Source organism: Chaetodon auriga, chromosome 24, assembly GCF_051107435.1.
Source record: "Chaetodon auriga isolate fChaAug3 chromosome 24, fChaAug3.hap1, whole genome shotgun sequence".
In the NCBI taxonomy this organism is placed as follows: domain Eukaryota; kingdom Metazoa; phylum Chordata; class Actinopteri; order Chaetodontiformes; family Chaetodontidae; genus Chaetodon; species Chaetodon auriga.
This window is the reverse complement of record NC_135097.1, coordinates 5,413,918-5,439,768: the sequence shown is the minus strand read 5'-3', so window position 1 is coordinate 5,439,768 and position 25,851 is coordinate 5,413,918. Positions and strand designations below refer to the sequence as shown.

Below are 25,851 nucleotides of genomic sequence, written 5' to 3'. Positions count from 1 at the left end.
CCGCTGTTACAAGCGTGGGAGGACACCGCACTAAAAAAGACAAAGAAATAAAAAACCCCTTTGTTTCTGATTGCAGTATTCCCCAGAACGAGCATACTGTGAATTATTTCCTTTGTATCAATAGCATTCAACAACTCCTACATGCAGCATATTAACTAGTCCTGCTGTCCCCCGTGAAAGCAGAAATAGCACAAGTCGCACCTTTCGACGCCTTCGTGGAGTTTATTTTCAGCAGCGGCGCGTGATGAAAATAACTGTCACGTCTCAAAAGTGAACAAAAAGAGCGGACAGAACGACACGAGGAAAGCGTATTTCAACAAGCACATCGGACCAACGCTGGGGAGTGAGCGCTCTGCTCGCGTTTGGTGTTTTTACCTCTGCTTAACTCTTCCATTACGTCTCTGTTCACGCCTTGGCACAGTGAGGGACACCAATTAAATCGCTGGGACTTGGAGCCAAAACGGCACTTAAAATTAGTAGGGATGCGAGGCTTTTTCATTTACATTCAGTCAAGCTTGAAGCAGCTGCAATGTGACGCAGCAGGACTGAAACAGCGCCCATGACGGTCATGTTGGTACCAAACCACTGACAGCAGGTGAGTCAGCCATTGTGGCACCTTGGATGTTGACTGCTCTGGGAACAATGGCGGCGGACGTGAAACTGCACTTGGTGGCAGATCCATCGTGCGACACTGGGAGGAAGGAGGCCGGCGGGGGACGGTGGATCAGAGGGCTGAGCTGTGGACAAGACCGGGGCAGCACCCGTGACAAAAGCACGCCAGCATCAGTGGTGAAGTACGGCTCTGAGGGGAGGTGGGGGGTGTGAAGGAGGGACGAATGGAAAGGTGAAAACACAAGGAGAGGAGACAGATGTGGAGGAAGCAGGAGAGGCAAATCAAGTGAGGGCGAGGAGGAAGAAGGAGGCATGTGGCGGAGTCTAATTCCTCCATCAGCTCACATCTCTCCGCCGCATCTCCTCCCTGTGCTCCAGCTGCTCCTCTTCCCATTTAACAAATCACCCTTGCTTTGATGTCACCCTTCTCTGATAAAGCCTCCCTTTTCTCCCCCTCTCATCAGCCCCTCCTCCTCCTTCTCACCTTCATCCACTCGAGCCCATTTTCTCCCCTTCACAGCCGAATCCTTTGTCCCCCTCCTGTCATCTCACCCTTGGCTTCACGCTCCCTCCCCCTTGACTTCTCACAATGGTGCCCTCCTCTTCTCGTTCTCATCGACCTCTTCTCATCACTCCCCCCCGTCCGCCTTGTTTCCCGATCTCTGCATCAAATACACTTTTCCTCTGCTGTACCTTGACTTCACATCCAGGCTGAAAGGCCATTTTGCTATCGCTCCATTATTCAGTGTGACACCGCCTTTGACGGACCACCACTGACCGATCTCCAATGCTCTCACGTTCTTTTCAGCTACGTTAGCATACATTTAGCATAGCTTGGCAGGTTTGCAAGCTAAGACAATGAGATGCTGGATAAATAATCAATAACGTGTGGCCAGGTGTCCTGCAACATGTCCATTGTGGGAAATAAAAGTTCCCTCCTCAGTGTGTTTGTGTGGGTTAATGTTGGGAACAGATGAACTGGGACAGGAGCAGGATGGCAACAGTAGCTAATATATTAGCTAAAATAGTTAGCAAGCAAGCAAGCTGCGTTCATTAGCATGTATCAGCTCACACTGCATGATCACTTGCATTCTTACTTTATATCTAATCTATGAACATATGAAGTTTAACACTGGGTATGAACAACCTTTAGTAGTTTCAGTTTCTTAAATGTGAAAATTTGCTGCTCTTTTTGCTAATTAGCTGAATCTATTGGACTATTGATATGATTCTGGGAAACTGCGCTGACAGTTTTTGGACATCGATTAGTTGCGGCCTTACGTTAAACTGCTGATCATAACCATAACTGTTCACAATGTCCTTATCTGTCCAACTGGCACAGTCAGACAAATTAGTCCCGCAAATTTCTAATTAGCTTGACTATTTCCCAAACCACGTAAAACGGTCTTTCACATGAGCAACACCAGACCTTTTTACTGAGATGTGTGCGACAGTTCAGAGGTCTGAAACCACACAAACGCCACCCTTCACTTCCTCATTTTCTCTGCTACGGTTCCCTGAAGACGCCTGATCCCTCGCTCTTCTTTTCCCGTTTCTTTCCCCTTGCTGTGCCTCTGCAGCGAGCAACAGTCACCCCGCTGTCATGAGCTGACACTTAGCCCGAAGCGAAGGCACCCCGCCAGGACACACAGACACACATGTACACACAGTAAAGCGTTACTTGATGTAAGTCGCTAGGTGAGGCGAGACGATTTGCTCTCTGTGAGGCATAAGGTGATATTGCAAGGCACAAATGCAGCAAGAACACAGACACACACACAAGCGCAAGGTCAGCCAGGACACTGATTTGAGTGCTGCCAAACATATAATGAAAATGACACTGCTAAAGGCAGCACACACAGCGTGAACAAACAACAGCACGCACACAAACCAACACACACACTCAACCGCTGTTTGATGTAATGTGTAGGTGAGACAGCGAAGAACACAGTGAAGATGACACTTAAAAGCAGCAATCATGGTGAATACAGACACACACACTCTATTCAATGCAGAGGCAAGAAGCAGCTGCAATGAAAATCACACCACGACAGGCAGCGCGCAGTGTGAACACGCAAAAATACACGCTCACACATACATATGAACACCCTTTGAATCAAGGCGTAAAGAGGCAGAGGTGAACACACACGAACACACGACGGCGCAGCAAACAAAAAACGCCAGCATGTTAGGAGGATCTAAGTTGAGGCGAGATGCGGGTTCGAGTGCTTGTTGTGAATTCGGCGCGCTGCAGTGATTACGGGCACTTCATGTGACAGCAGCGACAGCGCACGATAACACGCCACCTCCATTTGATGACAGGTTAAAGGCGAGACGAGCTGCAGATTCAAGAGCAGCAAAAGCTCCCACCACCTTCTCGCTGTACACACAATTCTTTGCTTCTGGAGGCGGGGGCCTGATTATATAGTAATTGGACACGATCAATAGAAATTAATGGACGACGTTTCCACAGGCAGCCTCTGAGGTGCGAGTCTAGGTACTGAAACCACCTGCTTATGACATTCGCCACCAGGTATTGACCATCTGAGGGGTCTTCAGGTTGAATACCTGCAAAAGACCCCCGAATAAGAAGCGAAACGTCCAGTCCAGTTGCTCCTGATTTGAGCCTCCTTGGATCAGAAAACATCTGCAACCTACAGTTTAGGGGCCAGTATGCTTCTCTGAACGCGTCTGTAACGGCCCGAAAACCTGCGACCTGACATGCGCACACACCTTTCTTCTTTGTTTATTACACAGCTATTTGTCCCCTTGTGGGGACCAGCTCTGTGGGGACATTATGGGGACTTCCCATTCAGATGGGCAGAATGTGACAGTGCGAACACCTTTTATTTCCCACAGTGCGTGTAATACATATCCACCTCCTCGCAGGCACACACCGAGGTGTCTTGTGTGTTAATAAAAAAGTCACCTCTTGTTCTTCGGCGTGCTTTCCATCATCTTTCTCCCTCCCTCTCCTTCATTCTGTGCCAACCTCTCTCCCTCGCTCCCCCTCTCTTCAGCTCTTCCCGTCTTGCTCTACTTCCCACAGCCACAGGCAAGGACACACTGAGGCCCGTTACTTCCAAAGGAGGGCAGAATCAACCCTTACAAACACACACATTTACACTCAAACACACATGTAGCCAACATCACATGCGCTTACGAACTACAACAAAATGTGCGCTCGACAAATTGAGGTCGCGGCGTTCGCAGGCTGGGCTGAAAAAACAGAAACACCCTGAGCACAAGTTATTGTTGGCAAGTTTGCTAATCATGTTTTTGCTGGTTTGCACTTTGTTATCCAGAGCGCAGGACTGCTGCCCCCCCCCCCCCCCAGTCGAGGCCAGTTCTGTGTGAGTGCGTGTGTGCCTACGAGAGGAGATAAGATAGTGCTTGCATTGAGAGAAACTGGAAAACACACAGGCATATTCAGCATGCATGCGTCTGTGTTTGATTGAATATGTGAGGTTACAGTGAAAATAAAGATTGCCTCAATTAGGAGCACATAGGAGGAATCCTCTTTGTGTTGCCTCCCACACAACACAAGTGCACACATATAATATAATTGACCCTCCATTAAAGCGATTACAGATTAATGAGCTGAGCACCCGCCTAATCCAGTTTAGCTGGAGGTGGGGAGACAATGCCATCGGAGCTCGCTGTCCGCCACTCTGCACAACCGCGGAACAGGAAACCTCTATCTGAACGGGCGATCGCATTAGCTTCCTGGTTATCAACCAACCGGAGCAGCTGCAGCATCGATACAGCCGTCAGAGCGGGCTGAGAGCATCAGAGCGACGGCGAGGAGCCAGAAAGAAAACTGAGGACGTGTCTGTTTTCCCATAACGTGTCTTAATTTAGCAGTAGCTTTACTTCTGAAGTGGTTAACATCCATTACCTGAACTCACTCGATCATCTGCTTCAGTTTCTTAAGAAAAACAGGGATTCTACCTCCTGCAGCGTTTGACATTTCGGGAACATATCGCTGCCAAGAGTCAGACGATCAATACCACTCTCACATCTATACACTGATTATGAGGACGGTTAGCTTAGCTTAGCAAAATAGACTGGAGACAGCTGGCCTACCATCACCTTACTGTTTATACACTCAAGTATTTGCATGGACTAAACAAACAAGACACAACACGCTCATTAGTGAGCAGACTGTTATCAGGTTAGCTGCGCTCTCAGTGCTTCCAGTGTTTACGCTAAGCTAACCATCTCCTGCATGTGGCTTCATGTGTGAATCGGTATCAGTCTCATCTATCTTATCTTGGCAAGAAAGAATGTTGAATGAATTCCTTAGACTGCGGAATATCAATTACAAAAAGCCGTGCTTAGTTTTCATTTAGTTTTAATTATTTCAAATAATATACCCAAAAAAAAGCACCAAAAAAGCACCAAAAATTATAGCAAATTATAGCAAACTTCTGCAAAATTGAGAAAACGTCACTAAATAATTGTCAGTAATCCTTAAACACAAGCACGGTGACAAGGTCAGCCTGTGTTAAGTTCATTATAAGCTTGTGTTGTCACTCAGGTGAAACAGTGAGTAACCTGAGCTGCAGATTACACACGTGTGCACGCATTATTTGCATGGACCTGAGGATAACACAGTGGAGGTGGCGTTGTGTTGCTCCCGACCAAGTGAGCTTTATGTGTTTATTCTGAGTCCACGTCTGTTTATCTTTGCTGGAGTGCAATAACCAACTGCAGCTTCCTCCCCAGATACTTCAGAAATGTGCAAAAATAAACACAATCTCAGATGTGCGCTGGATGAAGAAACGTTTCTATCTCGTATTTCCACCTAAGCGTGTTTCAACAGGTTGAAAAGGAGATTGCGTAGAAAGGGCTTTGTCATAACATGATCCAGTGCGGGTGTGTGTGCGTCATTATGCACCTGTTGTCATGATTTGTGCTTCCCTCACACCGTGTCCTTTTTGTGTAACTGGATGCCACAGTGTCCTTGTTTATTTACACCTCAGATGAGAGCGAAGCATATGTCAGTGACACTGTCCGTGAGGAGGTGTCGCCGCACCTCGGAAATGGAAATCTGCGTGCGTGCGTGCAGGCTGCCAGGTGGGAGTCTATGATTCCACAGCAGGGGGGTCGCTGCCAGGGGGACGAGCTCTCAAAAACAGACACCTTACAGCCCCAACCAACCAACAGCAGCAGCAGGACACCTCAGCTGGACTATCTGTGTTCTCCTTCTCCAATGCCTGACACACTTAGTCTATAACATCAGCGAGGATGTTAGCGTTGAATCGTAGGTTGTTTTAGTTGTTTGTTGAGTTTCATAAGAGAGCAAACCGATACGGGAGACCTTCGACTTGAATAGGTGCATTCATTTCAAGGTTAACTACATCTACACATTAAAAAATAAAGAAAATAATGTCCTCTACAGACTCTCTGCTGATACGAGTGTGAGAACGGAGGTCTCTGAATGCGAGATCAAATGAATGATTCCTAGTTGATGTGTTATTCACAGCGGCAGCGTCCGCTCACCAAAATCCAAAGCACTTCTCCACCATCATTACCAGACGGCTGCTGCTGAATAATTTGCTCTTTTTGGCTTGAACTGCGCTTCATTTTCACACACGCATGCGACTCGTGTCTGCCATGCCTTGCATTCAGCGCAGCAGCTCAGGCCAACGCGAAGACATGCAGCTCTTTTTTTTAATCACAGCCGAATGTCAACTTTCACAACTGAAAGCCTGTTTCTTTATGATGTGATCACATAATCGAATTTAGTATATTTTGACTCATTTTCAAGCCTCCGAACTGACCCTGTTATCCTGCTAATTCTATTCTTAGGAAGATCTATAAAGAGCATTTATGCCACTGTTTGGCCATCACGGCGCTGAGAGGCACACCAGTGAAATTCTTTGAGTGGGTTAGCAGCTTTTTAAAGCTGGGTGAGAGGTTTCACTGCAGGTTTTTTTTACAGCCTTCAAGCTGCCGAGAAAACATGACTCCCTTCACTACGGAGATTTTTCTGGTTGGCCATTTCAGCTGCATTATAATTTCTATGAGTACCACTAATAAAATCCATTCCTCTAACTTTCTAAAGCCACTGGGTTCACAGACCATTAAAGGCAATAATGGCCACGAATGGCACCATCTCCCATTTCTCCCTGAGGACTGACGTTGGACAGCTACTATCAAAAACAGTAAATAATCATGGAAAGTCAGGAGGAGGAAGAGGAGGAGGAGGGGGTTTGCACTTTACACTCTATCTCCCTTCATCTCTGAGGCGCGGCGGAAACTTCAGACCTCTCGGCCACTCAGCTGTGCGGAAGAACGAGCAGCGCAGTAAAACCAAAGCTTCTTAATGAACGCTGCAGCCCGTCTGTGTGTGCGTGCATGTGTGCAATGGCGATGTTGGCGCTCCATCCACTTCTTTCCATTTCCGAGTTCAGCAGCCACGGGTTCAGGGGCCACGGCGGCTAATGTAACGCTAACGCTCGAGGGACGAGTGTCGTCCCCACTGTGCTGCAGGGCAATTAGCAAAGGAGTCTAACAAATGCACGATGTATAATTCAGAACATCCTGCATTTCTGCAACGTGCTTCTTCATAGAAACAGTGTTCATTACCAGGTGAGTAGATAAGCATTTATTTTTAATGCAGTGACCCTGCTGTTCTCTTTTATTTGTTTGTTTTCAGCTCTAAATCTTCAGTCTTTCAGCTGATGGAGGAACATACAAAGAGCTCAAGAGCAGAACTGGATTAAATTGCCAAATTACAAACATTTTAGGATACATAAAGCGAACATTTGGAGGGCTCCTGACAAAATAAGGTACGATTTTTGTCCCATCCTCGCTGATGCAGGAGATTAAACATATTCCACTGTCAGCTGCTCTGTGAAGTACATGAAATAGTTTGTGTCAGGTGCTATGATCTGAAAATCAGGTGTTACTAACGGCAGTGACGCTCTGTGACTTTGACATTTGAAGGCTGATTTGTGAGCTGTCTTACTGGGAGTGGGTCTGACTCACCAGATGACTGTGGGTATAAGTCTGGCAGGCCCTTCCGCTATCTGCGTGCTACCGTTTTCAAAATCCCCATCACTACAGGAAACGACAACACCACCACCCTCCCACCTGTAACCTCCAACACCCTCTGCGAGGAACCTACATGTTGATCTGTGCTGAAAGTGGCAAGTTACCCTTAACCTAACCTCGCCGCTAACGCACAAACAAGCTAGCAGCTGTTACTTTTCAAGGATTTAGCCATTTTAATGTTAGTTAATGTTTAACTCTTGCCTCCCAACATGCTAGCTAGCAGCCTGAGGTGAGAGGAAGCCTCCTTGGCTTGTTATAGCCGCATTCAGGAGTTGTTCAGAGCTGGAGGTGTGCAACGGGAGAGCTGTCTGCAGGCACAGACGCTAAGCTAGCTGCTAAATAAAGCCCTCCAAATTATAGGGCTGCTTGATTGTCTTGTTTTCTACTTCGACACGTGTTAGTTAGGAGACAGGAAGTATGGGTGTGGAGGATTAGGAGTTGTTTAAAGGCACCTTTAACGGAGCTGGAGTGAGTAACGGAGTAATGTAACACGTTAAATGTGTCAGGGCAAAGACTAAGCTTCATTTTAAGGACTCACAAGTCAAAACGGTTAAACGTTTCCTCGTCTATGGTCCAAATGTTACCCCGTTTCCAAAGTCCTTCTTGTGGATCTGTGGTTTCTTTGAGGGAAAAGACTCACTCGTGGCTTGAAAGCCACATTGAAGCCCAGCATCCATCTATGGGACTTTCCACTCAGCTCTTTGAGGAGACCTTTAATAATGCAAGGCGATGAGCTCTGTGACAGGGCCCATTCCTGGAATACCTGAAGCAGAGTAGCTGCACAAGGAGGCCTTAACTAAACTATGCTGGATGCTGGAATCCAAACCATTTGTGGTGTGAACACTGACGGCCACCATCGACATTCCACCTGACAGCAACACTAAATACACCTGAGAACTGCTCATCTTTATTCACTACAGCCTCGATAAGACTGAGGTGAGGCTTTGGAGCCTGGGAGAGCAGATACTGTACTCATCAGTGGGATTATTTGGCTGCCAGAAAATGAAGGTTTCATCCCCCGAGGTGAGGCAGAAGAAGCAGTGAAGCGAGCAGAGAGGATAGTGCCAAGCACCCGTATATGTGTGTGTTGATGACACTGCAGAACCCAGAAGAGACAGCGGAGAGAGGAATCACCCACTACACCACACTGCAAGAGCTGGTTTGGAGCCAGTGAGATGATTTATTCCTCTGTAGTAAAGAATAGAAGAGGTCAGGAAGGCTGAACACAGAAGTGACCTCAGAGGCACTCACACTGTGCTGACGGACAGGAGGAAGGGTGGAGCTGATTTCAGCTTCTGTGCCCTTCAAAACAAATATTCGTAGTATCCTGGTTGCTCTGATACCGAGGCACTGAACTCACGAATGCTCAAGCGCGATATCATCTCTCACTCTTGAATATTTCCTGTGACTCCCCACTGAATATGACCAAAAGAGCCACAAAAACAAACAGCCCTGAATTTGTTTAGTATTTTTCCATGTTTTGCTGCAAAAATGGGTTTTGGAGTAGGCGACTGAGTGCATATTTGTGCCTGCTGCGGCGGATTCAATACAAAGCACCACATAAACAGCATACCAAGTGGCATTTTGGGTAGACAGGAAGAGGTTAGAGCAGCAACACCTCAGCTGGAGGGGGGAAGTTCAGAGTCCTTCTTGCAACAACGAAGATTAAGCAACAAGCAAACAGACTATATTCAGCTGACTGCAAAACATCATCGCAGCTGAATTTCACTCTGTTGTTATTTGCAGTTTCTTCGAGCTCTGGAAGCCACAGATTAGCTGTCACAACCGTTTCTGAGGACTTTCCTCCTGCCTGTGTCTGTGAGAAATCCTATTTAAATGTAGATGACAGAGCCACCGCTTCTTCTCCCATCTCCCGGCCTCATCCTCTCTCCATCCCCCTTTTTCTGGCTCCGCGAGTCTGTCTCTGCTGCTGCAACTGCAGTGAAATCGAAGACATTTGACGGACCGTGACGGCTGCTGAAAAAAGGGTCCTGAAAACATCTACAATCACATTTGGAAGCACGACGCCAAAATATTCAAAATCGGCTGAGGATATTTGCTCGCAAACACAAAGAGGGTAATAATCCGCATCTCAAAGGAAAGGTCAGGAGGAAAGATATCTCAAATGTAGGCTAACAATGGATGTTTTATTCATGTGAGCTGTTCCAAAATATAGATCCGGGACTGTATTGTTTATTCACAAGCACATGGCACACGCACACACAGACGCACACCGCCAAAAAGCAATGTGTGTTAAGAAGCAAAACGTACCCTTGAGGCTTTGCTTCTAACCCAGTAAAGCCCCGAAGCATTTTAGAAAGCAGGATTAAGATGTCAGCATGTGAGCTTTGTATGATGCTTTTACCAGCGTGCTTTATTCCCACTAATTGCTTTCAGTAACCTAAACATCTGAGCTCATCTGGAAAGCTGCCGTTCAGTCTTTTGGCTAGAAAAAAACAACACAAGTTGAGGGAGAACTTCACATTTCATGCATGTTACTGAGAGGTTGCAGATTTACAAGCCTGGTTTAACAGGTGAAAACTGCAATGTAATTTCATACGTTCCTCTTCCTCTGACACGATCCATCCTCAGCTCACACGCTGTACGTTAAGCCGGGGCTGTGAATCACATGAGTGGCACCTCGGTCACGCCGCTTAACCTTTGACCTTGAATCTAACCTCATGACTTCAGTTATTACTCAGGCATCGTAAATACAAGCGGACCGACAGACATCACATCCAGTACGCTTCTTGCCGTGCAGATGAAACCATCACACGAGCAAGTGCGTCTGCTTGTGTCAGCGGTGTGACATTCAGTCTGAATCCCTCTACAGCCTTTCAGTCGAACAAAGGAGCCTACTTGAGAGTCTTTGTTTAGGACTAAGCCAAGGTGGATAAGGTGTCTCGCCTACCGTGCCCTTGCTGCATTGTCTACATAAGCATGCAGGTGCACAACACTCATTGCATCACAGCCTGCTGTGATTACACACGTCAAGGAAACGAGCAAAACATCTGATCAAAAATGACTCACTTCTCCCTGCAGTGTCACCTCTTCCTCGACAAGCCAGTAAATCACAGCGCCTGATGTTACACCTGTATCGCATATGGAAACAAAATGCCCTTCTATAGTTGCAGTGACAGTCTGCAACCCAACGCTTCATCACTGTCTGTCTGCATCGATCAGGTGAGCACGACCTGAAGCTCTCTGGGAAATGCTGCAGCTGCCCCAACACAAATATAAACGAGTATAAAAGATAACCACAGGGCATGCTGGGGCTATCTGTAACATTAGGATGGTGGTAGCTGCTGGGTAATGGTTGTCTGGGTGAACTGGGGTAGTCAAACTGGGGTCTAAGGACCTTAAAGGGTCCTGGAGGTGCCATAAAGGGTCACATCGGGTAAATATCCCAATTAGAGCTAATACATTTCTAATTATTGCCTTTAATGCGTAATTTCCGTTTGTTAATGTCACATGAACAGCAACCATCCTCTCAATCTTTCCAAAGAGGCACCCATGGGTGTTTGTTTAAAAATTCCCCATTGTAAACACACTGATTGGGTTATTTCCCACTCACAACCACCCACAAAATGATAAGTCATGCACCCTTTTTTTCGCCGTGGCCCCCGTCACATACCTCGGCACGCAGCTGGGCGAGGAGCGGTCCACCTCCCAGGTAGCGTACAGGTTCATGTGGACCGGCCGGTTGGAGGTGATGCTGACCGGCTTGGAGGGCTGCATGTGCGGCGAAGGGACGCCCCCAGTCCGCGGGAGCCCTCCTCGCTCCGACATCCTGGAGGCTGAGAACGGGCTTTCAGACGGAGCTGATAGGAGGAGTACCCGTAGTAGCCTGGCTTCTCCGTGAGTGTGTGTGTGTGTGTGTTGCCCTTTTTTCCTCCTTCCTTTAGCTTATTTTTTCAGGCTCCTGGTGGTGCAAATGCGTAAAACGCTCCCGCGTACAATGCAACCGGAAAGTTGATCCGTTTTGTGCTATTCGCCGCCCGGTACTGAACACATCGCAGTCGTCGGGGTCTGTACCCGAAGACAGGCGGTAAAACCCCGCGTCCGTCCGTGTGTCCTCTCGCTACCCTCTCCGCCTCAACTTCGTGTCTTCCCGGTGTGCGCTGGTTGGTGTTTATCGGTGGAGGAAGCGGAAATTTCTCTCGCCGGAGCAGCACAATGAGCAGAAACCAGCGAGCTACGCCTCTTCAGTTAGAGGACGTAAAAGCACGAGAGAGCGAGCGCGAGGGAGAGAGAGCACGAGAGAGCGAGGCTGGCCAATAGCGTGCTGCGCTCATGTTTATGTGTTTTTTTAAACCCTGCCTTTCCATATGTTTCATGTTTCTTAAATGTACTGTACTATATATGTACATGTACTGCTACTACTACGTTAAGTGTATTGGTATACATATATTTTTTTTGAGGTTGCAGTAATACTACATGTAGGCTGGAAGTGCTTTGCCTCCAAACCTTACTCAGTCATATCTCATACTATAGTACCACAGTTAATTGAATTAAGACAGATTATTTATTATTATTATTTCAATTATGTTTGTTTTATTATGTTACGTACTTACTAAGTGTATTTCATTATTGTTTCATTTTAATTTGTATACTTAATATTCAGTTTCATAAAATAGTTTGATAAATTTATACAATAAAAACAATTTATAATACTAAGAATATTATTGTTTATAAATACAATATTGTTAAAAATATTAAATATTGTGAAATATATGTATTAGTTCCATTATTATTGTTATTATTAGTCTTAGTATATTAATCTATGTATTTATTATTTCAACTGTTTTATTTTTTAAATGTTTTCCTTATGTTATACTAGGCTGCATGGTACGCTGCATATATAGTATAAACATTTATAGTACACATTTACAGTACAGGCATGGTGCAGTATATCCTCTGTACTAACATAAGTGTGACCATGCAAATATAAGGCTTATTTCAATTTGAAAATAAAAGCGAAAGCAAGAGGCACTTTGTGACCTTTGACCTCATTACTCAGCCAGTTGATCAGTGTGGTTGTGCAAAGTGAAACAACACCTTTCCCTCCTTACAGTGACTTTTATTTACACCAGCCTCAGTGCCGATATTGGCCCATCATTCACTGCTTTATCCTCCCACCACCTGCACTTTGTATGACTATGTGTATTGTGTTTGCATTAGAGCAAACTCTCCCTCTACAGGAAAACGTATTCTGATGTTTCACTGAGGATCAGTGTGGGTGAATTTGTGCATTGTTGTATTTTAGGCCCATATGGCACACGGGCTGGAGTCTCAGGTGTTGCTGAAATGATTCCCATTAGTCACACACACGTGCAAGCTCACATCACTCACACGCACACACGCCTTCTCTCGGCTGTTGTAAGCAGACAAATATACAAAGTTGTAAAACCGGTTCCAGCCTGCGTATTGAGCTCCCTTTCATTTCATAGTATGAACGGAAAGTCCAGCTTTTAGTGTCCAGGAAAGATTTTTGCTTCCTTTTTAAGTGGCAGGTTATGAGGTCAAATGCGGTTTAAAGCCTCGTCTGCCATGTTTTTTCCCACTTCTGTTTACCTTCTAATCACCAACGGGAAGCAACACTTCCCCCTGTGACACAAACACCGTGCTGCAGCTCTCCATGTGTTGGGCTGCCTGCGAGTGCAGCATGAAACAGGTGTAGTGTTTGCACCCTCAGGTGACAAAGGCTTGGCTACGATTACGATCTCTGAATCTGAATGTGAATCAGAAGGTGACCTAATCACTCCACCGGCGTCACAGCGCGGCCCGGCTGCATGTTTGTTTGTCTCCATCAAATCCATTAAGACGTCACTTGAATGGATTTCTCACTGCAGCACTGCAGCATGAAACAGCACCGTGCTGCTTGATTTTTGACGCAAAACATCCGCGACTACAAAAAATGACTAAACTAACCTGCATCTTTATCATTCAGATCTTCAGGAAGGCATCATGGGACATTGAGGAGATTGACAGCAGTGAAGCTGCATCTACTTATAACTAATGCAAAAGAGATGCATTACATTGACATTTTAATACAGTATACTGATGAAATCCTGAATATTGTCTCTGGAAGACTTTCTGCGTAATGCTTATGAGGCAGAAAATTAGAAAAGCCAGTTTTTTAACTTCATAAATGGTTGGAGGGCTCCCACCATCTTGGCCTCTCCCCTTCATAATATAACAAGGTCATTGCTGATCTCATAGTATTCACACTCGGTGTCAACCAGTGTTGATGTGAGATCAGATGCATGCACGTGTTGCTATGTTAAATAGAAACTCATGCATAAAATTACTGAACACCGTAGCCAACACTGTGCAGCAGTCATGCCCTTGTGTCATTCTTGTGTGTTTGTCTGGATGAAGCGATCTTAACAGACCTAGCCTGCTCCTAATCTCTACTTTAGTCTAGCACTGGGAGGCTACTGTAGCATAACGCACCATAATCTCAAACTGAACTGTCGGCTGTTGAGTTGCATTGTGGATCTGCGGCATTGATTTGTTTTTGAGTCATTGGAGTGCAGTGCTAAATCTACAGTCTCCTCTTTTCAAGGCAGCATTACTTACATCGCTTACACATGTGATAAATTAGTGTATATGTGTAGGCGATAAACTGGCTCGTTAGGCCAATTTATTCACAGCGGGGATCTACATTTGCACTTGCCAGCAGTTCTGTGTTGTTAATGGTGTGCAGCCAGTGTTTTATAGATGGTAAGTGTGTTTCATGGCCTGTGGACTGCAGGTTCAAACTTCAAACCCACGTACTCAGATTCTGGTCACAGACCAGAGAAGAGGGTTTGGTTTTCATTCCAGCCTGGCAAAACAAAAGCGGAGGTCAGCGGCGAGCTCGCTCTCAGATTGAAGGCGTGGCGGTGGGTGAAATCAGCTGGTGCACTAATGAGCTGGAACCCGTCTGGACGCCCGGGCCTGTTCTCGGTCCCTCGCTGTAGATAATCAGCCGGATGACTTAAAGGCAGTGCAAAACCCCCTGCTCTTTTTAACACGCTTGTCCCCTGCCATTGATAAAGAGATTAGAATCAAGCAGATTAAAGCATGGTCACGAGATAATCCTGGGTTACTTTTTACACAGCGCCCTAAATCTGCCAGGTCATCAAGTGACACTGCACAGGCTCCAAAGCCAATGTCAAAATCAATTAAGTTTACACCGTCTCTTATGTAACACAACTAACCCCGCATGCAGAGATCTACTGTGGCTTTGCATTTACAAAGTATTGTGCAGCATGTACAATATTCTTAATAGCATAGTTATGGATTCTTTGACATTATGCCTGGGTTTAACCGGCTCCCAGCTGCATTATAATATGTGGAAAATACTCAGTTTTTTAATATAATTTCCAATCATTATCCCAAAAAATATTCAGTTCATCATATAGAACAAAAAAAGCTTCAAATCTTCATTTGAGAACATACATTGTGCTCTTCATGTTTTTTTTTTTGGGTGGATGGATGGATGATGAGGCTTTGTGGGCAGTATCATCACAGCCTGTCTCCCACACTGAACCAGTGAGAGCGCTGGCAAACACATGTAAGACATGCTTACACGCCAGGAGATGATGTCATTTATTCCAGAACGGGCGCATGGCCGAACCACAAAGGTGTCACTGTGAAATAATGATATACAGGTAAAATAATACCTTGAATAATCACCATCCGTTGTGCAAACAGCTCCGTAACATTTGCAGCATGTGTATTTTTAAGAAAGCGACAGCCTTTGATTTTGAGCTGACCGCTGCTCGCTGGGTGTGCGAGCGTGTGTGCTAGTGACCGAGACAGCACGCGGGTGCAGCAGCTATGTAGGTCACTGTGCTTTCCAGGCGGTCAGGTGACTGTCACGTTCGGGGTCCTTTACTGCCCCCCAGCCGCACAAACGTGAACTGCAGCTTGTTGCATTGCAATACAGCAGCAAAGGCTGCACGTTTGCGAGAGTCATTACTGGAAAGTGTGAGGTATTGCCCTTTCAGTCCCTCGTGCATGTGGTAATCCCCCTGACATCTCGGTTTCAGTGTAATGACATCAGCGTTTCCGGGGCAAACGAGCCGGTAAACAGGAAATAACTCTTGTCGCTTTATAATAATAAAAAACAAACAAACAAAAAATACTTGTTCTGTCATTACTCACATTAATCTGTATAAGTGTTAAAGACAATTACATAAATTTCATATATATTTGGCGGTATGGTTTTAGTGGGATGGTCCTGGCTCTGAGCAGTTACCAGGCAAACAGCTAAGTATCCAGGAAGTAACTGGTCCCAGCCAAGAAATAGTCCGGCACATAACCCCTGTAAAACACTCACTTAATAGTCATTTTAACACCGTTTTTGGCGAAGTAAGCAAACAAGATTTAACGTGTTAATTTGTGAGCTGGACTTTATTACCTTTGGATAGAGCCAGGCTAGCGGTCTCCCATCGTGGGACCGCATTTTTGACATGTAGAAAAAAAATTGTATTTCCGCTTCCGGTACAGATCGAGCAGCTACATTAGCTAAAATAAGCTAAATTAAAATAAGCTAAGCGGCTACTGGGCGACCAGTAGTTTCGTGTAAAGCATCCAGACAAGAGTGGGACAAACCTTTTAACTCTAGGACAGAAAGAAAATATGAATATTTATCAATATGTAAGAAAATATAGACTAGCCACATCCAGCCCATAGTTTTGTTCTTTACCGAGTTCAGCTAGCTTATTTTTTAAAAAAAATATTTATTAAAATTCAGTAGTCTTGATAAGCATCAGCCTTACAACCTCTACCGTGTGTGATATTTTTATAATCATATGACGAAAACTCCTCTTTGTGTGATTTAACCCCACAAACCCCCCAGAGTTTTACCACAAAACATACTTCAGTGTCCTAAATGGCAGCTCCCTTCAGTCTACACGCGATCTGCTTGAGACTGGATCAGCTGACTCAGGCCGGGCAAACACCTTGCATTTTACCACCTCATTATCTACTGTAAGCAACTGCCCACACACAGATGAAATGGAAACATGGCGGCAGCAGCTGTGAACTCATCGTCGCTTCATTTATTTACAAAAAACAGAAAACAGGATATGGCTACAGTGAAAAAACAACAACCAAGGCATAACAAATAGAGTCAAAGAGAGGAAATACACGTCACCGCTGTCATGTGACATGGATTACATGAGATGCGTCAAAAGGAATCGTCTATTTATAGTTTTAAAAAAGGAACAAACACGTGTTTACTGCTACTGGTCTAACAGATGATTGGTGTTGTAGTCTGAATCCTCCAAAGTTAAAATCTGAGTACGGCTCTTCCTCTTTCATTTCCTGTTGTGGCTCACTCTCGCGCGGTGCTGCGTCTCGGCGTCTCTGCTCTAGAACTTGAACTCTTTGTACTTCTTGGCGCCGCCTCGCGTGTCCTGCGGCTGGGCCTTCCTCTTTTTTTGCTGTACGGTGACGAGCGAGCAGAGGGGGGAGAAAGAGAGGCTGTTAATGATCAAATGTCACCGCACACCGCACTGCGCTAACAGCCTGCCACTGTAGTTTAGAAATAATAGGATATAGTTACATTTATTTAGATGACGAAGGACGCTAACTTTAATAATATTGATCTGGTGTCTCTCTACCTTCTGTTTGGCAGCGTGCTCAGCCACCATGTCGCTGAAGTCCTCTTTCTCCACCTGGGCCTGCTGCTCTCTGACGTGCTCCTCATACTTCTGCGTCATGGCCATGGGGTCCAGCTCCAGCTCCTCTGGAGCCAGGGCCACCTCTACGCCCTGTGACTCCTGACCTCCGCCCGCCTTACGACCCGCCATGGCCTGGAGACCGCAGAGAGGGAAAACATGAGGAGGGAAGACATTTAAGGAGCAGCTACACACTCGTAGATCTCATCTCAAGCTCACGCAGAGTCGTCTTACCCCTGACATGTCGTAGATGTGCGTTGAGGCCATCATGGCTGCGCCTACGGGGCCAGTTCGTCTCTCTGGGAGCACTGTGAACAGCTGAGGCGTCTCATTTCTATGAACACAACAAACGACACAGGGTTTTAGCTCATATTAGTCATTATTCATTATCTATCCCAGGGGTATTCAACTAAAATTCAAAGAGGTCCGGTTAGAGAAAAATTCCTAAAGCAAAGGTCCGGAACATCATAATGTCATAACGTTATGATTTGTGTGATATATATACTGAAGTAGCCTAGTAGTTGTATCAACATCTGCATGTAATCAACATCTGATCAAATAAAGAAAGTACAATTCAAAAACATTTCGACAGTATTTATTGTCACTTAACATTAAACCAGGCAGATTTGAATTTAAAAATGAAATAGAGAAAATAAAATGTTTTTTGAAAAATTGTGCATTATAAAAGAAAGTGTTTAATTTTAGAAAAAGTAAAAGTGAAGCAACAGCTTGAATATTCCTCTTTCTTTGTTAACTTTCACATCTTAACAGTCTCAACGAATTTGAAAATAACAGCTGAACAGTTATACAGTTTCTCTTTCTTTCCCTCTTTTCCCGCTCTCCACACTTTTTGTTGTTCTTTCTAACTTTCTAATTTTCTATCGTCTCTCCGTTCGCTTCTCACTCCTCATCTGACTGCAGTCAGAGTTGCTGTGTTTATCGTCCGCAATGCAGAGATGCGACTGGCTGGGTAGCATCACGTGGGATGGCTTAACTCGCATGCAATTGGTTTGTGCGTTTCCTGAGCCGCTAAACCGGTGCCGTAAAGACTAGAAAAGTTGCGCCGGTTAAAATATAAGTGTCCCGTCAAAATTTGAAGTCCCTTAATAATTTACTGGATATAGGTCCGGGTCCGTATAGGACGGTGTCCGGGTCCGGACTCGGACCGCGGTCCGCCTGTTAGTGACCCCTGATCTATCCCCTCCTGGTGGTCACTTCCAGCTCTGACATTGGCTGTTAACTTATAACCATACAAAGTACTTGTATGTACATTTAATTTATCCAAATCAATATGGCCGCATTTATTTAAAGACATGTTTATGGAAATAAATGTTTTCCATATTTTCAGCTCCTTCAATAAGCCATTAACTGACACTGAATGTCAGAAGCTCCCCGTTTCTAGCATGTGGTGCAGTCAAACAGCAGGAGCCCTGCTGTGGGAGAAAATGGGAGATTAAACCAGCAGCACTGCTGTGACAGAGCGACACTCACCCATCCATGGCCTCCTCGATTTTCTTCTTCCTCAGCTCGATCAGCTCTGGGGTCTCCATGCCGGCGGGCACTGATGAGAAGCCTCCGGGGGTGATCAAACCGCTGAAACACACGACATGAGATGCAGAGTTTATCCATGCGTGTCCATCTCCATGAGCGCTTACATGAACGTTACGTAATGTGAACATATAAGCAAAAACGGCTTCACTCATCTGTGCATACACAAAAAGGACACGCGGTCCCAGCAGATCGTCAGTCAAACACTTGGCCAGTAAAAGTGATAAGAAGTGACATTTAGCCTCGCAGCTCATTGCAAAGAATGTGATGTTGTCTTGTTTTGAGTCTCTTCAACATTCACACGTTCATGTTTTGTCCATTAATGTGCACGTCGGGTACCTGTCTGCTGGAGTGAAGAATCCGGTTTCGTCCGGTTTCTCCTCGTCGCTCTCCTCCTCCTCCTCTTCCTCTGATGACTCCTCATCTGAAGGCTCCAGCTCTCCCCACGGTGTGTGATCCACCTCCTCCTCCTCCGCTTTGGCCTGATCATAAACAAGGACACCTCTGTTCCATAAGTCTGTTCCACAAGTGTATACGATGTCATTAAGACGCCATTTCAGCTGTTAGAGGACTCGGGAGGACAGTATGAACAAAATGTATGATGGACACGAAAAACTGTCCTACACTGGAAACATTTCTATCAGGATCAACAGTGGACCAAGACTCTGGTCCAACATTTGCACTGCTGATGAATTTCAGGCTTAAAATATTCTCTATTCATTTAGAGCTGCACTCATAACTGCTGATGTTCGATGACTTAAAGCCTTTTAATTCTGATCTATGTGTGTATGTATGGGTGTGTGTGTGTGTGTGTGTGTGTGTACCTGGAAGTCTGCAGCATTGGTCCCAAACACATCGCCGTACAGAGGTTTGCCCATTTCATCGACTGGCGGCTTCCCCCAGCCTCCGGCGTGATAACCAAACGTACAGTTCTGTCAGGCGGACGAACAAGAGGATGAAGAAGAACCAGAAAAATTAAACACACGGACAAACTCATCGGAGGTTTGTTGTTTTACTGTACAGGAAAAAAAAAAAAGTCTGCAGTGGGAGAAGCTGTCTTACCTCAGGGATTGGGGAGTTCAGTCCAGGGATCTTGAGATTGGGGTAGGAGGGAGGGGGGCCGTACCTCTGCATGGCTATCAGCCAGGGGGGAGGCACCTTGTGGGCGTTCTGGAGAAGAAAGAGACACAGGCAGCGTGAGCTCGCCGACCCGGACTGTTTCCTCAACACATGTTGTAAAGCTGCAGGAGCCGCGTCTGGAAACAGAAGCTGTTCTATCTGAATCCTTTGTGGAATACTGGGTTAATTCTCTGAGGGGTTATTAGAGCTAAAAATATGTTCATTTATCCGTGTCGACTGCTGCTGCCTGCAGCTGACGTTTACAAAACAAAGAAAAGCAGCCCAGGTATATTTTTTTATGACTGTCATTATCCCAGCTGTGGTGTTCCTGAGCTTGTTACTGTGTTTACGGAATAAAAATAATACAAGTTTCTTCTCATCTTACAGGAGGTTCACTTTAAAAGCCTGGACATTTTACAGCAGTAACAAGGAGACAGACACAACTGGATGATGAAGACAGAAGGGATAACAACACAATACGACAGGCAGCTATAACAGACATGTACAGATATACTGTCCACAGCACATTCTTGGCACAACTGGAACCTCATACTGCTGAGGATGTTCTGTGTATGGTCAAATCTGCTCAGTAAATTCACAGGGAACAGTAACGATGGTGGTGCTTACAGGTCCGACGGGCATGCCCAGAGCGATGCGCAGCTCATCCGACAGATCGCCCGGCTTCTTCTCTTTCAGGCGAGTCTCGAACTCTTTTCCCTGCAGAGACACGGAAAACACACACCGCAGGTCACTTGGTGGGCCGCAGCAGAACAACGCTAATGACAAGTTAATCAAAGCTTTAAGATTCAACATCTTCTCCCCACAGGATATGAAGACTGGGAGAAATGGTTGAACTGTCAAGGCTCTTCTACCTCGTAGTACAGGTCTCCGTGGATGGTGAGTTTGGGTTTGATCTGCCATTTGAAGAAGGCGTCGTGGAGCTTCTGGTAGTCGATGTCGATCTTTCCCATCTTGGGTCGAACCTTCTCCCTCATTTTGGTTTTCATGGTTTTGGCGTCCTCCTGTGAACAGAGAGAAATGCAGAGGATATGTTTGAATTTCAGAGCTCCTCCTTAAATGAACAAACGTCGGCCTGGTGACCCACCTTCTCCTGCAGGGCCTCCCTCATCTCCTGGATCCCCGTCTTCTTGATGAACTCGGGCAGCTCGAAGGGAGGTTTCTCTATGCCTCTCTTGCCCTGCAGATACTTCCTTTTGAAGCACCAATGGCGGGGCACCGGCACCGTATTCCTGGTGGCCTTTAGGTGGACCAGCAGCTTGGGCTCCTGGGCCGTCACGTCATGCATCTCCACCACATCTGGACGAGCCACCAGCTGGAGCAAAGAGGTGGAAGAGAAAGGAGATGAAAGGTTACAGACTGCTGGAAACTCTTCTGTCATCATCACCGTAATTACAACCGCTAGTCTTAATCTACCTGTTTGAGTTCGGCCACAGTCAGCCTGTTCATCCTCCTCAGCTTCTTCTTTGACAGTTTCGGTGCGTCTGGTCTGATTTCCTGTACATGAAGAAATGTTTAATATGTTAACCAACAGGATTTAGCTCTTTCTGGTCCATTTTCCTAACAGATGGAGGGAGTCAAACCTCATCGCTGTCGTCGCTGTCTTTCTTCTCGTCCTCAAAGCCCTTTTTGCGCAGCACAGCTGTCTCCTGCTTCTCGGCCTTCTCGGGCTCCTTCTCCTTCTCTTTCTTCACATCATCCGTCAGCTAGAAGAGAAGAAAAAGACAGCATTACAGCAAAATAAAAGCAGAAAATAATCCCCTGTATTTGACTGAAATGTCTCTGAAAGAACGTGTTCAGCAGCACAAAGCTGAAACCCCGACAGCAGGTCAGCGCTCTGTCGTCACCTTGAACGCCTCAAAGATCCTCTTGAAGAAGATGAAGTTGGGGTCGTAGATCTCTGGCTCCTCTGTGACGTACTCGATCTCCACCTCTGACTCCCTCTCTTTCTCCTTGTCGCCGCCCTCCTTCTGCTGCTGCTGCTGCTGCTGCTGCTGCTGCTCCTTCTTCTCCTGGGCTCGCTTCTGCTTGCTCTTCTTCTTGCGGTTTCTGCGTCTGCGGTTTTTCTGAGGGGAGAGTTGGTTGGTGAATTCAGAAATTACAGCTCAAACAAGCTAAATGTTTATTAAAGAACCACATGGAAAACCTGCACAATCACAAAGTCTTACAGCTGCCTGGCAACAGAAAGGCAGCGCGCGACGAGACTTACATCTTTCTTAGATATCTGGCCGTCGTCGTCTTCCGTCTCAGACATGACTGGTGCAGAGGAGTTCATCTCTGCACCCTCGTCATCATCTTCCTCTTCTGAAAAGCAGATAAACAGAAGCGGACGAGTCAGATTAGAAACTCGAATTCTTCAACATCCCAGCTGCATCCCCATGTCCACTCTTTTCCAAATATTCCAGCAAAACAGAGTAATTCTTACTTATCTTCTGCAGCGTGCAGAGCAGCATGCATTGTCAAAGCGCGTGTCCGTCAAAGAGACTATAAATGCAGCTGTACTGACCTGTGGGGTCGGTGAGCTGCTCCTGTCTGATCTCCTTCAGCTGGAGGATCTTCTCCAGAGCTTGAGGGATCTTGGGGCCGCTGACGCTGACCTCATCACTCTGCCAGGGCTGCAAAAATACACGTACTGCTTTTTAAATACAGTCTGTGTGATTAGCCAACAGGTTTTGAAAAGAAAAATGAAGAAACACAACTGAAATTTCCTCAAGAACAAATACTAAACTGAAGTCTTTAAACTGAAGCATTTTTTTCACTGCTTACCTCTCTGTTATCTTCTCCTGGAGGAGGTGGCACTCTCTGTTTCTGGGTCGGCATCATACTGACACCAGGAGGCAGCGGCGCGCGAGGATCCAAGCCTGCAAAAACACAGTTTGCAGGGGATGAAAGTTTGTTATTTAGGATGTGACCATTTGCACCAAACATGAGGTATAAAAACTTAAATCCCAAAACATCACAGGAAATCTGAAGCCCTCGCTTAGAGTACAGATGAAACTGCTGTCATTTTCACGCTAATCCACGTCTGCAAATATAATTCGGTCTCCTTTCACTTTAGGAAAAATGAAACTGCTATAAAAACATGGTTGAGGCAACTTGCAGCAGGAATAAAGCTTGGTTTAGGCTTCGGCGTCGCGGCGACGCCGTACCTACGGCGTACACCCTACGCCGTACCTACGGCGTACACCCTACGCCGTCACTGAGCATTCGTAGTTCTGCGTCGAGGGAACGCGTTGCTCCGCAATTCACCGCCAAGCCGCTAGGGGGGTGCGGCTGTGTCTTTGTATGGTTTCGGGGGGCTCTTGCTGCCGCGAAGAGGAGTTGTAGAGGTGGTCGTACTTGCGTACCTCCTCGATAATTCTTTCTTCGGCTTGGTCCAGTTTTTCTTGTAGCTCTCACCACAGAAACTTTGAAAATGGCGGTGTTGTTGTGCTGCGACCATAGGGCTGCGACTGAACCGAAAATTACGTTCTGAACGGACCAATCACAGTCCTCGACGTTCACGTCACTACGCGTCGACGCGACGCGTAGTCAGGATTTTTTGGAGGTGCGCGTCAGGCTACGGCGTAGGGTCCGCGTAGGGGTCTGCGTCGACGGCGTAGGTACGGCGTCGCCGCGACGCAGAAGCCTAAACCAAGCTTTAGAGAGCACTACATCACCATCGCACCTCTCATTGTGCTGACAGGGGGAATGGCTCTGGACCCCCCCATCTTGGCCATCTCCTGCTGACGCTCCTGTTCCAGCAGCACTGCAGCCTGATGTTGAAGAAGAGAGGAGATGGAAATAAGCACATAAACTGTTATGAAGTGAGTGTTTCTAACTTGTTGATGCAGCAATGTACAAAAATCTAATGATTTTAGTGACATGAAGACAATTTTACACACAAGAACAACATTTCCTAACAGTGTTTGAGACATTCAACTCTTTAAATCTGAGGTAAAGCTGGTCCTTAACAGCTGAGTGACTTTATTTAACAGGTGGACTGTGTCTGTTATCTCACCCTCTTTTGCTGCTCCAGAAGATCATTTTCATCCATGACATGGGGATCACCCTGTGATACAAAGACACAATTCAGCACTGAACAACAACCTCGCATTAACGTGCGTTCATCCTTATTTGGATTATGTGTCTGTACACAGATTGCATTTTAATACCAAATGCAAATGGGGGTCTTTGATTCCAGAACAAATGCTTTGGGTTGTTTTCTATAATTTGTGCTCCTTACTCAAATCTTAATGCAACAAGTGGATCCACCCTCACCTGCTGCTTGGCTCTCTCCTCCTGCTGTAACACCATGGCCGCTCTCTGCTGAACCATCTTCAGCTGATCATCCTGCGACAGGCCTGGAGGAGGCAAACCGGGGGGCTCCATGCCCATATGGATGCTGGGTGGAGGGGGGCCTCCGGGCATCATGGTCATAGCCTGGAGCATGCCCATACCAGGAGGCATGGGTGGCATGGGCATCGGGGGCATGGGAGGCATACCTGGCACCTGCAGAGGTGAGGGGAGGAAAATGGGAGGTGTGAAGTGAGCTCACATTGATGCTGTGAGTGAGGCTTCAATCTTGTTATTCTTTTATTCACAAAACATGAATCTAATGTAGCCTTTGTATCACAAAAATAGTAAACTGCAATGTACAAAGTTTCACACATTTTCAGCTACGTTTGCCATTTGACATGTGTCATTTACCTGCGAGCCCATTGATTTGTCATCATTGGGTTTGCTAAGGAGGATCCCAGTCTGCAGAGAGAAACACACAAATGAAACAAAGACTTTTTCAGCAGCAGTATCTGAGAAGTTAGATGTGCATTGTTTCTTTAATTGCATCAAGAAGGTGGAACATGTCAATGCTAACAGGTAGAAAACTCCTCCTCAATACATGGGTGATGCTATTACATGTTTAAAACCAAAAGCATTGACTTTGGAGTGGCATTTACCTGCATCATGTAGCTCTTCAGTCTGTCAATCAGCTCCTCTCTGAGACCTGATGAATGACGAAAAAACTTAATGCATAGAAGAAGTATGGACTCCATTGTTATCAACAGTCATGGCTTAACATTACACGGACACTTCCATGATTGTAAGGTGTGTTTGCCTCACTATTTAAAGCCCCTCACCAACACTAAACTGACAACCAGAGAAGTTTGCCAGCAAGCGCTTCGCGTTACATGACCCTTTGAAGTTAGCCCGCAAGCTAACTAAATCCGTGCCACTAACCGCACTACAGGACCAGATATACGTTGCTGGTGCTGCGTTCAACACATGGCTGGTTACTAGTAAGTTGCTGACATGAACACATAGTGGAAATGTGTTTCAAAGAGTGTAAACACACCGGGGGCCTAGCTTTGGCTTATCGCAACGGAAGCGTTGCGTTTAGCTAGCTAGCATTAGCAACTGACTTAGCTAAACACAGTCCTTCCTCCAGAGCCCTCTCAGTCTTTTCCAGAATTTCCTTACCCATCGTGGGCGCTCCCAGCTCCGCAAGCTTGGACTGAAGCTCCGGGTGACTCCATGTGTTCAATGCCGCAATAGCACTCCCTAAATCGGACGGGAGGGACTCGGTACCCGGCGGTCCGTCGGATGCCATGTTCAATTTCTCTCAATGGAACAACGGCGGCAGCGGAAGACACGCGAGCGGCGCAGGACGGAACTAGTGCAAAGCATGACGGGAAGAACTGTATCGCACTGCTTGCTGGGACATGAAGTCCGAAACGAGAACATGGCATTTACTAATTATAGCCTCTAGATGTCAGTGGTTACTTCTTGTATGATACTTGGCGTCCCCATAATCATTCTTTACGGGTTGGTAAAATAACTG

General features: G+C 46.1%; 2 protein-coding genes across 4 annotated transcripts in view; both read right to left on the bottom strand.

Annotated features, from left to right (window-relative positions):
- pacs1 (phosphofurin acidic cluster sorting protein 1) overlaps positions 1–11,881 on the bottom strand; it is a 51,198-nt gene extending 39,317 nt beyond the window's left edge. For 2 of the 3 annotated variants that reach the window (XM_076724518.1, XM_076724517.1), the window contains exon 1: positions 11,309–11,585. In XM_076724518.1, the coding sequence (XP_076580633.1) occupies positions 11,309–11,463 (155 nt within the window). In that variant the 5' untranslated portion in view covers positions 11,464–11,585. Of the gene's footprint in view, positions 1–11,308 lie in introns of all 3 variants that reach the window. The other variant, XM_076724516.1, reaches the window with a different exon arrangement.
- Positions 11,882–16,702: 4,821 nt separating this feature from the next.
- Positions 16,703–25,697, bottom strand: sf3b2 (splicing factor 3b, subunit 2). The gene is made up of 22 exons (XM_076724622.1): positions 25,491–25,697; positions 24,971–25,017; positions 24,723–24,773; positions 24,294–24,524; positions 24,034–24,084; positions 23,701–23,788; positions 22,800–22,894; positions 22,540–22,648; positions 22,243–22,337; positions 21,881–22,099; positions 21,617–21,739; positions 21,450–21,530; positions 21,121–21,348; positions 20,888–21,037; positions 20,643–20,732; positions 19,959–20,066; positions 19,721–19,828; positions 19,236–19,378; positions 18,840–18,941; positions 17,583–17,682; positions 17,292–17,483; positions 16,703–17,111 (listed from the first exon to the last, which is right to left on the bottom strand). The coding sequence occupies exons 1-22, from the start codon at positions 25,618–25,620 to the stop codon at positions 17,040–17,042; spliced, it is 2,613 nt and encodes an 870-aa protein (XP_076580737.1). The 5' UTR covers positions 25,621–25,697; the 3' UTR covers positions 16,703–17,039.
- Between the last annotated feature and the right edge of the window lie 154 nt (positions 25,698–25,851).